The 12,724-nt window shown below is 38.3% G+C and overlaps 1 protein-coding gene across 1 annotated transcript; it reads left to right on the forward strand.

Moving 5' to 3' along the window:
• The first annotated feature begins 9,663 nt into the window (after positions 1–9,663).
• LOC149029618 (ferruginol synthase-like) lies at positions 9,664–12,433 on the forward strand. Its single transcript, XM_089151151.1, has 2 exons — positions 9,664–10,822; positions 11,422–12,433. Exons 1-2 carry the CDS (start codon positions 9,722–9,724, stop codon positions 12,055–12,057), a joined length of 1,737 nt encoding a protein of 578 aa, XP_089007277.1. The 5' UTR covers positions 9,664–9,721; the 3' UTR covers positions 12,058–12,433.
• Positions 12,434–12,724: the final 291 nt, after the last annotated feature.

Consider the following 12,724-nt stretch of genomic DNA (forward strand, 5'->3'; position numbering starts at 1 on the left):
CTAAACCACTACTGATTTGGCATTTTTTTTCTTTCTTGTTTTTGGGTTTCAATATTGATTTGGCATGTTGAAACTGGTGAAAATGTTAAAGTTTGGGCCAATAAATGGGTCCAAGGTTTTATTGGCATTTTTAAGGGATAAGTCAAGAGGCGGCACTCAAATTTTCTGTTGTTTTAAGATGAAAATGAATAGGGTATGGTAAATATCACTTACCTGCCCTCTTAGTTGACCAAATAGCCCTTAGATCCCTTATTAGTTGGATAATATCACTTACATCTCCTCTTACCTGGCAAGTTTATCAAACACCTCCCCTCTGGTAACTTTTTTGGTTAAATTCGACTTTTATCGTTAAATATTTTTCTAAAACTCCAAGCTACCCTTGTTGAAAACATGTTTTAGTTTAAACCCTAAATCACCCTAATTAATATTACTTTTAAAATCCAAAATACTATCTTAAATTTATTGTTTTTTTTTCCTTGAAGAAAATAATTTTATTGTTAGAACCCCAAAAATACACTATATTTTTTAAATTAAACTTCCTTCTTGAACGAAAAAGGATCCTCATCTTCTTCAACTTCAATTCAAGCGTTGGTTCTAATTACCCAAAAAAAAAAAAGTTTCAGTAATTTGAATCCTTGAAAACAGTAATAGAATGATCTAAATCATTAGAAGTAGTATTGGATCAATCGTCCTTGAAGAACTTAAGATGGCTAGGTCTCTATGGTTGTGAGTAGCTAATCAAGATCCCGGGTGTTGGCAGATTGGGATCGTTGGAAAATTTGACTGTCAAAAATGCGACTCAATGGGAATAAAAAGGCTAGAAATCACCCATTGTGAGGAACTAAAAACAATTCAGGGACTTGATAGGTTGGAAAATCTAGAGGGCTTGAGTATCATGTTGGGTTTGGGTGTCTTGCATTCTGTGGGTCCATATAATTAATTAGGTTGTATTTATAATTGAAACAGATTTTGGGTCAATTACTAGTGCTGAGTTAAAATTGTAATTGTATTGGGACTATGGTTTTAGATTTCCCTCTAAATAATCTTTATGGGATAACCTAGACCTATCAATCCTTGTAGGGGATTGGCCCATCCCGATGATAGGAATTGGGGGCAAGCAAAGGGTATTATTTTGTAGGTGTGAAGTTTTCTAGAAATAGTGAAATCTATTTTATCTCTGGTGGACGTAGGTAGGGTTTTGCCAAACCACGTTAAATTTCTCAGAGTTCTTATCTGACTTAACCAAGGAGTGTTTTGACGTATGAATCGGACTAACTTAGAGATCTCCAATGCATAATCCCACCGTTGGATTTGAATACCAAGAAGTTGTGAAGCTGTCATCCAAAAATCGGCTCGATCGGACACCAGATGACCATCCGATAAAGATCTTGATCAAAACTGGACAGAAACACTCAAAAACAGGATTTTTCTGTCTTCCTTACTTGAATTCGATTCTTCTTCCTCTTTTCCCTTATTTGATCAAATCATAAATAGAAAATAAAACATAGAAGCATGCAAGGACTCATTCTCTCTATGTTTTTGACTTGCGGTAGGATTTGCAATAATACCCAGATTTGATTGATAATTTCCTACACGTAAAAGTAATAAATCTTAATTAGAATTTGTTAGGAAATATATAAAATCACCAAAATTATAGAAATTAAAGGAAAGGGTGCAACATATTCATTTTCATATCATATTAGAGTAAATTGATATAAAACAATTGTAAATACATGGAAATATAGTAAATTAATCATATAAAATAATATGCATGAAATCAACTTATCACATTTCACAAACTTGGGATCCAAGGAATTTGGGGATCGGTAAAAAAATTTCATATGCTTAGCTAAATCCCCGGCAATATCCCTTGGATTAGAGTACAGCCTACCATTAGCTTCAATTGAATCAATCCGCCTTCGGTGGAGATTAATCTTGCTAGAAAGATGATAAAATCTCGTATTTTGATCCCCATCTGAGATATACTTACCTTGCAACTTCTGAAACCAAGTCATTTCTTCAGCTTTCAAGGCCCAATCTAGCATTTGTTTCTTTTGGTTTATAAATTCCAATCTGGAGTCACCTCATGCTCCATCACATCGATTTCAAGAGTAGTTCTATGAAACAGATTATCCACTTTACCAAATACCAAATTATTCCAATGTCGCAAGAAACGAGACATATTTGCCAGCTTTCCAGGAAAGGAGCAACAATGTTTTTCTTCCCAAGCATATTGAAAATCAAAAGATAAGTTAAGATGAGACAACCAAGCATTTCGAAAACGAAAGAGCTTTCGGCCTTGAATTGGTATCACCACCGGTAAGAGAGACCAAAACATTTTGCGGTCATGATATTGTGTGGGGGGGGGCGTAAATGAACACCACCACAACGGGACTGTCATTTAGCTCGCATCGAATTGTAATGACTGAAGGGTCAGAATATATCAGCTGAGATTGAAAACTTGATGATGCTAAGACCAGCAAACCTCCCTTTAACCCTTTGGTACCTCGGCTGTTCTAATTTTTAACCATGTAAAATCCATTAAAAAGTTTCCACTTTCCATGAACTAGTATTTGATGATCCCGGCATTTTGTTTGGCATAGGAATACTAATTCAGGCTTATGTTTCTTGAAATTTTCCCTAAGCATCGCTGTGTAAAATTACCATTGAGACCTCTCACATTCCATGCCAAAATCTTCATTATAACATATAAAGAGTTAAGATAAACAAGAAAATGCCAAAACCTAGTGACTTTCTTCCACCACCAATCACCCCAATATAAACACATAGCTCGGAAATAGATAATTTATAAAAATTAATAATTAAGAACAGGAAAGGAAAGGAAGTAATTAGATTACACCAAGTCCTACACTAGTACACACAAACATTCAATAGCACTAGAAAAACATAAACGCATCAAGCAAAAAACCTATTTCTGGATATGGGATGGAGTCTATTTAACCAGCTCATCAAGATTGCAAGTATAGAAATCAAAGAATTAAGAGTATCTATGGTATGGGAAGACCTAGGGGATGCTAGCCGCTAGTTCCACAACCACATCTCCGAAACACAACTTTGACGAGCTTGTTGATTTGGAGCCATCTATTGTATTGGTATAATAGGGTGAGGGTTAAGGAGATAACGTGCTTCCATGGATCCCCAAGCAGCCCATAATAGAGTATTGGGATCCATGGACTCCAACATCAATGAATCAAAGAAAAGATTGAAACACTCAAGAGGTGGTAGTTGCATGAAATCCAGCGATGTCCTACGGCGTTTGTGAGTGGTTGGAACAGTGATGATGGGTTGTTCATCCACCCTGCCCTCCATCCGGCTCCTTCCATCACTTTGAATTTGAGCATCAGCTCCATCTGTTTGAGTTTGAGCATCAACAATAGGTATCTTGTAGTCCTTCACAGTCTCACTTCTTGTCTTCTTGTTTTTAGGGCAATCACATTTAGACAACAAAGTAATAGACTGCGGGTTTGGAGAGTGGATTGTCACCCTCTTCAACTGCTCAAGACGATCCAAAGCCAGTTGCAGCTTCTTCAACATTTGTGTTTCATCTCCACGTATTGTTTCTTCCCTCACCACCTCCCCCTCTCCAATCTCCATTTTTTTGTTTTTCTTTACACCCTTTCTTTAAGTTCATCTCCTCGATTGACTGTAATAACATGTTCTCATCCAACCTGACCATTTCAACATTGATGTTAACATCAGCTTGCGAGCCATCCAACTTACACCCAAGATTGATAGGAACCTCTTCCTCCTTCAACATCAGCCCCATCAAATTATTTTTAACCACATCATTCACTTTTAGCACTTCCTGTTCCTTCCTTAGCACCACTTCATCCTGTTCCTGCACAGGGGGTGGCCCCTTCAGTCTTTCATTTCCACCCTCCATCTTCTTCACACCCATCACTACCTCTTCCTTCTTCTTCAAACCTTCCATATTTTTGTTTTTCTGAATCTTTGGCCTTTACATATTCCAGTAGTACTTTTGCTCCCCAAGTGAACCATTAGACATTGGATGGTGTTCGTGAGTAAGCATTCTACTACCACGAGCAACTGCACCTTCACCACCACAATGTTCCCCACAACTTCCCTACTCACCATCACAGGGATCACAAAGAGATTTTCAAACACATTGTTGATAAAACTTAGGTACTTCCCACTTTGATTGGCTGAGTAACAAGATTTCAATAAATTTTTCCTGCCAGGAATGATTCTTACCATCAACTTTCCTTTAAAGGACACCAATTTGAGGAATGGTTAATCATCCCGCAATTGTCACAGATAAAATGCAATTTATATTTAAGTTGAACATGCTCCCACTCTTCTCTACAGCTCTTCAGTTGGGCATAGAGTCTAACAGGATGATTAAGGTTAGGCATGCATTACCTTAATTCGTGCTGACCCTTCTAGCATCTTCAAAGCTTCCACATCCATTTGGACCTCCACCACTTTCCCAAGTTCACTTGCTGACTTCAGAATAAGCCCATAATCAAAACAATCTACCTGAATGTCCCTCATCTGCACCCACATCGCAATGGGAGGCATAAACCCCTTTGTGTTTGTTTTCAGGAATTGGCATCATTGCCAAATGCAGCCAAATGCAACAACATTCTATCCACCCACCATGGTGACATAGATAAGACCTCATTTCTGTTGAGTTCATAGGCAAAGATAGCTTGGAAACCAGCTCTGCCAATCAAGGAAATATCAACAGTTCCCAAAGGCACCTAGAGCTCCACCAATCTTCTGCAAATTTTCGAGATGTGCTCAACACGATCTCCAATAATCTGTCCATAAAGGGCCTTCGAAGCAAGACATCGAGCAGAGAAGTTAGAAGAACTCCCTTCAGTCCATCCCATATTATTTGATTGCCCCTTGAAATTTTCCCTTGAACTTGAACGAGACCTTGATGCAAAGTCATGGTTGTAGGTGACCTTACCCTCAGCATGGCTTATGGAGGAAGGGTTACGATAACTTCCCATATTCAGCTGTCTTCCCATCGCTTTATCACCTGGACACCCCTTCCTTCAGCAACCAGGACAGTAGCAGGAACTACCAACGCAGCACCCGAATGAAGCAAAGGATACACCAAAAGGACCACACAAAGGTTATTACCTGCAAGAAAAAGAAAGAACACACCAGCTAGCATAAAGAAAGCCAACGAAAGAGACAACAGTTCGAACAGCCGTTCAGCTCTGTTTTTCCTAAACATAAACACAAAGAGGAAAAAAGAGGATAAAGTCTTGTTTGTGTAAAGACCACTGTCATTGATACTGAAGGAGAAAGAGTTTGGTTAGTACATCATTAAGAAGGTCGGTATTGGTCACTATAGCTGAAGGTATAATAAAGGCACCCTGCAAAAAACCAATACTTTCAAAGGCTGTAATCTTCAAGCTCCTCAGCTCGTTCCATCACGTAATTGTTTCACCAAGTCAGCATCCCCCAGAGAATATTTACTCCGTTGGGAGAGGACACACAAGGGAAAGAAGAGAAGATTTCATTGAAAGGCAGATGGGAGATGGGAGATTGTTAATGGAAGTTATCACCAGATTCTCTTGTTTCTTCTTGTTTTGGTATATGAATTTTGAAGCTTGACTATAGCAGATGGGTTCAAAATCGGAAGTTCCAACAGCTAAAAGAGAGAGAGAGGAAAAAAATAGGAACCTCAAATTTTATAATGACTTTACAAGAGAACAGGAAGCATATATGACTAGCCCCCCTGAAGAAAAAGAAAAAAATGAGAGAGAAGTCATTTCATGTGAACCAAAGACAAGAAGATAAAAGGTGTCATTGTAGCAGCCAAACTAGGCTTAAAACCTTTTCTTTTAACAAAAGTGATCATTTAACATAGGGGTGCAAGTTTGGCCTTGGCGGCCCTGACCCGCCCTAAGCTCGCCCTGAGCCCGAATAGGGATTGGGCTAAAGATTTTGGCCCTAAGGGCGGGTTAGGGCCAAAATATTCTGGCCCTGAACTAGGGCCAAGGGCGGGCCTAGGATTACTCTCTGGCCCGCCCAGTCCATCCCGGCCCATCCCTGATTTTTGGCCCTGACCCATGCCCTGATTTTGGCCCTGATCTTGGCCCTGATCTTGGCCCTAATTTTGGCCCCGATCTTGGCCCTAATTTTGCCCCCGACCTGTGCCCCGATCATATAGCCCCGATTTTGGCCCATCGATCTTGGCCCTGATTCTGGTCCTGATCTTGGCCCTGATCCTGGCCCTGATCTTGGCCCTGATGTTAGCCCTGATCCTGACCCTGATCCTGGCCCTGATTTGAGTCTAAAGACTCTGGACCCTCCACTCACATGGAGAGGAATTAATTGTAACACATATAGGTGGATACTTGACACGTGTCAAATTTTAGAAACATGATCATGTTTTGTAGAAAATTAATAAAAATAAATTATAACCTCATTACCAATGTAATAAGCATCTATTTGATTTTGGCCCTGATCCTGACCCTAATTTTGGCTCTAATCTTAATATTAATTTGAAGATGATCATGTACTACAGTACTAGATTTTTACCCTGATCTTCATACTAACATTGATATGAGTCTTGATTTTGACATTTAGTCACTTTGATGATTTGATCATATTAGACTATAAATTCACTTTTTATATTATTTTTAAGGTAATTTTTATTTTTCCAACAAAGTCACTTTTAGTTCAATAAAATATTGATTTTGTTTTTTTTGACTAAGGCGAGATAATATATTATAAATAATAAAAACTATTACATAAAGAATTAATATCTAACAAATCTATAGCCCAACTTTTCATCATGAATATCTAACAAATCTACTGTGATATTTCAAAAGAATTTATTAAAAACATATAGCTATGTTTGTAACTAAAACATCATTTTCTTTAACTATGAAAAAAATACTTTTTTTTTTGTTGAATACTAAATTATCGTCGATTTACTTGTTAACAAGGTTTTGAATATGATTTTTTTTGTATTGAATAAAGATATCAATTTATTGAACAGTTGTGAATGAAAACATACCTACCTACGGCTTAAGTTATTGACTTTGAAGATAAAATTTTCATTTATCATATTCCTTTTGAATTCTGAATCTCTGATGTTTTTAAGTTTACAAAAGAGTTTGTGTGACATTCTTTATAATTGATTTGACTTTCAAATATGCCTAAATTTAATTACAATTCTTCTCTCTACTTATTCCATTTCATGAATAATTTTAACTCTTTGCTGCTGGAGAAAAACCAAAGGAAAAAACAGAATAAGAGAGAGAGAGAGAGAGAGAGAGAGAGAGAGAGAGAGAGAGAGAGAGAGAAACTTGGGGGAAAGACAAATTAAAAATTTGGAATGAAGTTTGACCATTGTCTTAGAAGCTAGAAATTAATTGAGAATTGAGATAAATCTTTTTCTTTTTCCCTTCGAGCTTACATATAATAACCATAATTTTCATCGAATAGCAAATTAAAAAACCCTAGAAATTTGGATTTCTCTATTTCTCTAAAATCTAAATAGGTATAAATAGTTAAATACATATTGAATATAAGTTTTGGATTATTTGTTGACATCTTTACTATTTTATTTTCTAGAACTAAGTTTGGAATTTAAGTATTTAATTACTTTAATATGTATTTTAATTACTACTTGTCTTACATTTGATATTTACGACCAAAGATATGGCCAATTAAAGCTAGGGACAAGACCAATTAGGGCCTGGGCCAATCAGGGCCAGGGACAGAGCCAATCAGGGTCAGGGCCAGGGATAGGGCCAATTAGAACCAGGGCCAATCAGGGCTAATCAGGGTCAACCCATCCCGACCCGGCCCAATTAGGGCCAATTAGGGCGGGAATGGGCTTGGCTTGACCCCCGTAGGGCTTAGGGCCAGGGACAATAATCATTAGCCCTGAACTAGGGCTAGGGCAGGAATGGGCTCAAGTTATACCATATAGGGCTGGGCTTGGGATTGCAAAAGCCCGGCCCAGCCCGGCCCAGTTGCAGCCCTAATTTAACACATAATAGGGGTACTTTGGGTATTAGGATACCAAAACGTTTGGTATCCAATTATTTTAAGGAAAAAGCATTTGTTGTTGTTGTATGGCTTTTGGTTGTTATAGAAGTCTTGTTGTTTGGTTGCATGGATGGAGTTCAAGTGCAAGTAAATCTCCATCATTCAAATTCTAAAGAGAGTTCGGAGAAGTGCAAACTCAGCAATGCCCTTGATAATATTTAAATTTTATTTCATCTCAAATATTTACCAAAAAAGAATATTAACTTCATATATATGTTGTTCTCGAAATAAACATTAGACTTCTAAAATCAAGTTATGTCGCTTCCAACTATTCCTAATTGCTTATGTATGTGCTCCTTAGTACTTTCTCACCGCAAAATAGAAGTAGCACTTCATCTAAATATTGATAAAATATTTCAGAAGTCAGACCCCACTAAATCTCACATTGACCTTACTCCCATGATTAATAAAAAAATCTTTTAAGGGCCTGTTTGGTTACATGAGTCTGGAGATTTCAAATATTTAGAGATTTCAAATCTATACAGTCATAATTTATAAAATTAAATATTTGGTTGTGGAATGAAATTTGTGGATTCATCTTAAAAAACTATTTGATCGACGTGATTTTTGTAAATGTGCAAATGTATAGCTTTTTTGAAATCTTTGGATTTCACCCGTTATCCATAAATCTACAGATTCACATTTTTAGTGTAAAAATGTGAATCTCTAGATTTCATGAATCTGGAGATTTTTACAATCAAACGGGTATAATTCTCAGATTCATGAATCCAGAGATTTGAAGTAACCAAACAAGCCCTAAAAAAGTTATCCAAACTCTCTTCCAGCAGCCAAACGTTGACAACACAACACACGTGTACAAATTGGAGATTACATAAGGGCCTGTTTGGTTACGCGAATCCAGAGATTTCAAATCTCTGGATTCACAAATGAGAGATTTTTACCTGTTTGGTTGTGTGAATCTCTAGATTCATGAAATCTAGAGATTCACATTTTTACACTAAAAACGTGAATCTATAGATTTATGGGTATGAGGTGAAATCTAGAGATTTCACCCATACTATCAAAGCGCTAAAGATTTGAACCATAATTCAATAAATATTTTTTTGGGATAAATCTAGAAATTTCATTCCAAAAATTCAAACTAACCAAGCAGTTAATTTTACGAACCATGACTCTAGAGATTTGAAGTCTGTAGATTTGAAATCTCTAAATTTTTGAAATCTACAGACTCAAGTAACCAAACAGGCCCTAAATGAATTTTTTTTTTTTTAAAAAAAAGGAATGGCTCTTAATCATAAAATATTTGAAGAAAAATACTCTATTCTTTTTTTTATTGATATATATTATCTTAATCTGAAGTGAATCCACCACGCTCCTCCTACCCAGACAAGGGGAGGCCCGGGTGGGGCTCATTTGCCTGATATATAAACAGTCGAGATCGAGTCTTGCTTCAGTTCTATGCATTTTCGAGATCGAGTCTTGCTTCAGTTCTGTGCATTAAATGCGTAAGGCCATCGTGCGAACCAATTTCAGCCATCGAATTGGACTCTGGATCGAAATTTTTTATCCAACACCCCGAAATTCAGCATCATGCTGCGCATTTATTGTGGAAATTTCGGTCAGATCTGCCGAGCTCTCACCCTTTTCAAGACTTTATGGTAAACCATTTTCATTATGAAAACAGAATAAAAAAACGTCAATGCTTGTGAATTTGACTAACTTGCACTGCCCATTTGGTTTATCCCCACGAGATCGGATCATGTCGCCATTACCACCTTCTGCAGCCATGTCTCCAATCTCCAAAATTTCAGATGCTGCTTATGCTTTAGCGCAATGGGGGAGCGAGATCTACTCGCAAAACGCAACACAATCAAGCCGCGTGCTAGTGACAGTTCTGGTGACTGCCGCCGTGGTAACAGTAGCAAGATGGTGGTTTTGGTCAAGAAGGGGAAGACCACCACTGCCTCCAGGGCCACGAGGACTGCCTTTAGTCGGAAACCTCCCCTTCATCGGCACCGAACTCCACCGTACCTTCGCCAAGTTTGCTGAGACATATGGACCCATCATGAAACTACGACTAGGCAGCAAACTTTGCATCGTGGTGACATCGCCGTCACTGGCAAAGGAGGTCTTCAAAGATCACGACACAATATTCGCTAACCATGACTTGATGGCATTGGGAGCCGCCACTTACGGCGGCGTTGGTATGGTTTGGTCGCCATACGGTGACCATTGGCGTATGCTTCGCAAGATCTGCGTCTCAGAGATGCTTAACCATAGGAGGCTTGAAGCCTTATATGAGTTAAGGCGTAGAGAGGTACGCTACCTGGTAAGCCAACTCTATTCCAAGGCCGGCTCCCCCATCGACGCTAGGGAGCAGTTGTTTCTCACTGTCTTCAACGTCATAACCAGCACACTGTGGGGTGATACACTTCGAGCTGAGGAGAGCCGGCGGGCCACCGCTGAGGCTCGGCGAGTAACCGATAGAATGTTGCAGCTTTTTGCGAAGCCCAATGTTTCGGATCTTTTCCCCGCTCTAGCATGGCTTGATATCCAAGGTATTGGGCGGCAGATGAAGAAGACGATTTCGTGGTTCGATCAGCTGTTGGATTCAGTCATCAATGAACGAATAAGAAGAGAAAAAGAGAGCCTGCAGCGAGAATGCAATGATGCTGGCGGCAGACAAGCCAAAGATCTCCTGCATGTCTTGGTACAGCAACTTAATCTCAAAGGAAAGGAAGGAGCGCCCAACACTTCCACCCCGGGCCTTACCATCTCCCACATCAAAGCCTTGCTCTTGGTATGTTACCTTTCTACATTTTTGAGGATATTATTAGTTCTTCGTTCCTTTTTCTTCTTCCCTATCCCCCACTCCCAAAAAAAAATAAAAAATTCTTCACTGCAATCAAGGTTTAATGTATTAGTCCCCTAACCCAAAAAAAAAGTTATTCATTACGATCAGGTATCAAGTATTAGTATCGACTGTTGTAATGGTCAATGTTTTAGTGCAATCTAATAGAGTTGTAATGGTCAATGTTTTAGTGCAATCTAATAGAGATATACCGCTATGTATCATATCCACTGTATCCAATACAATACGGATATGTTTCGACTATATATATATATATATATATAACCTCTAGTATTCTATCGTATTGTAGGATACTTCAAACCTTGATTCCAATTATTTACTAAGAATCCATCTCCTAAAGACCAATGCGTATGAGATCAAGAGTTTGAATCCCCTTGAGATGTCTTACAATTAAACTGTCTTAGGCAAACCTCAAATCCTCTCCCCCAACCCCCCCCTAACAAAAAAAAAATCCCATATGCAATAGCTTGAGAATGCACCTAGCTACTGCTTGGCCCTTTTGACTCGCTGCTAATTGTTATTTATAGGATATTATGGTGGGTGGGAGTGCAACAACATCAATCACAGTGGAGTGGGCATTGGCTGAGCTATTGAAACATCCACAGAAAATGAAGAAAGCTCAAGAAGAGCTGGAAGAGGTAGTGGGGTTGAACAATATGGTGGAAGAGACTCATTTGCCCAAGTTGCACTACTTGAATGGTGTGGTGAAGGAAGTCCTACGTCTACACCCAGCTGGTCCTTTCTTGCTTCCTCGATGTCCAAGTGCATCTTGCACCATAGGTGGCTTTCTGGTTCCCAAGGGCTCCAAGATTATGGTGAATGCATGGGCTATACATACAGATCCTATGTCTTGGGATAAGCCCTTAGAGTTCCAGCCAGAAAGGTTCTTGGGGTTGGGTGGTAATAAATTTGATTTTACTGGCACAGATTTTCGATATATTCCATTTGGATCAGGAAGGAGGATTTGTGTAGGGATCCCTCTGGCAGAAAGAATGGTAGCTTACCTATTGGCATCAATTTTGCATTCATTCCAGTGGAAATTGCCAAGTGGAGATGAAGATGAACTTGATATGTCAGATAAGTTTGGTTTGGAGTTAAAGAAGGCAACACCCCTAATTGCTATCCTGTCACCTAGGTTATCTGACCTCACTCTCTACAATTAATCAAACCTTGTGCGTCTTGGATATGTTCTGTTATTGTGGAACTCATTTGGGTTGTTTAATGAATTCTTGTTGGGGTTTATTATGTCTATTTTCTCATCAATATTACATAATGATACATGAATCATTTTGTGTATCCAAAAATGTTGATGCTCTGTAGTTCTCTGTGTATCAACTGTAGAATCGAATTAACATTGTCTGTAGCCATGACGATGCAGAACTAAACAAAATTTGTAAGTTAAAATTTGATTTGAAATTTTAAATCATGGAACTATGTAGAATACCTGGCTGACATTTGGCACTCCATCTTACTTGGTTGAAGAATGACCAACATATACATAACTGCAAACAATTTGAATACCAAACTAATAACTTTTGTTTTGGGATAAGAATCTATGCTGTGAACTATCAACCCAAATTTATTTAGGTTTTCACTATTATCCCCCTTTTCTGGGGAAAATCAGTGTTATATACGTGTCTATGATTACTCAAATGGAAAATCTTCAATTAAGAATAGAACTTCTCTTTCCTTTAAAAAAAAAAATTGCAAACACCAAAGCTAATCAACTATATTTATTTGTGCTTTCTTTTTTGGATGTTGTGATAGGCAATCAAGCTTCATGGGCTTGGCAGATTTAGGTGGCTGGAGAGATGCATTGAAACCACTACT

The sequence above is a fragment of the Hakea prostrata genome, chromosome 1 (assembly GCF_041222555.1).
Source record: "Hakea prostrata isolate BN-2017 chromosome 1, UWA_Hpros_2, whole genome shotgun sequence".
NCBI classification, from domain to species: Eukaryota; Viridiplantae; Streptophyta; class Magnoliopsida; order Proteales; family Proteaceae; genus Hakea; species Hakea prostrata.

Bases quoted from the DNA above. Each gene is read 5' to 3' on its own strand.
- LOC149029618 (XM_089151151.1), top strand. From the start codon at position 9,722: ATGCTTGTGAATTTGACTAACTTGCACTGCCCATTTGGTTTATCCCCA. The intron at 10,823-11,421 runs GTATGTTACCTT...TGTTATTTATAG, and splicing joins ACATCAAAGCCTTGCTCTTG to GATATTATGGTGGGTGGGAG.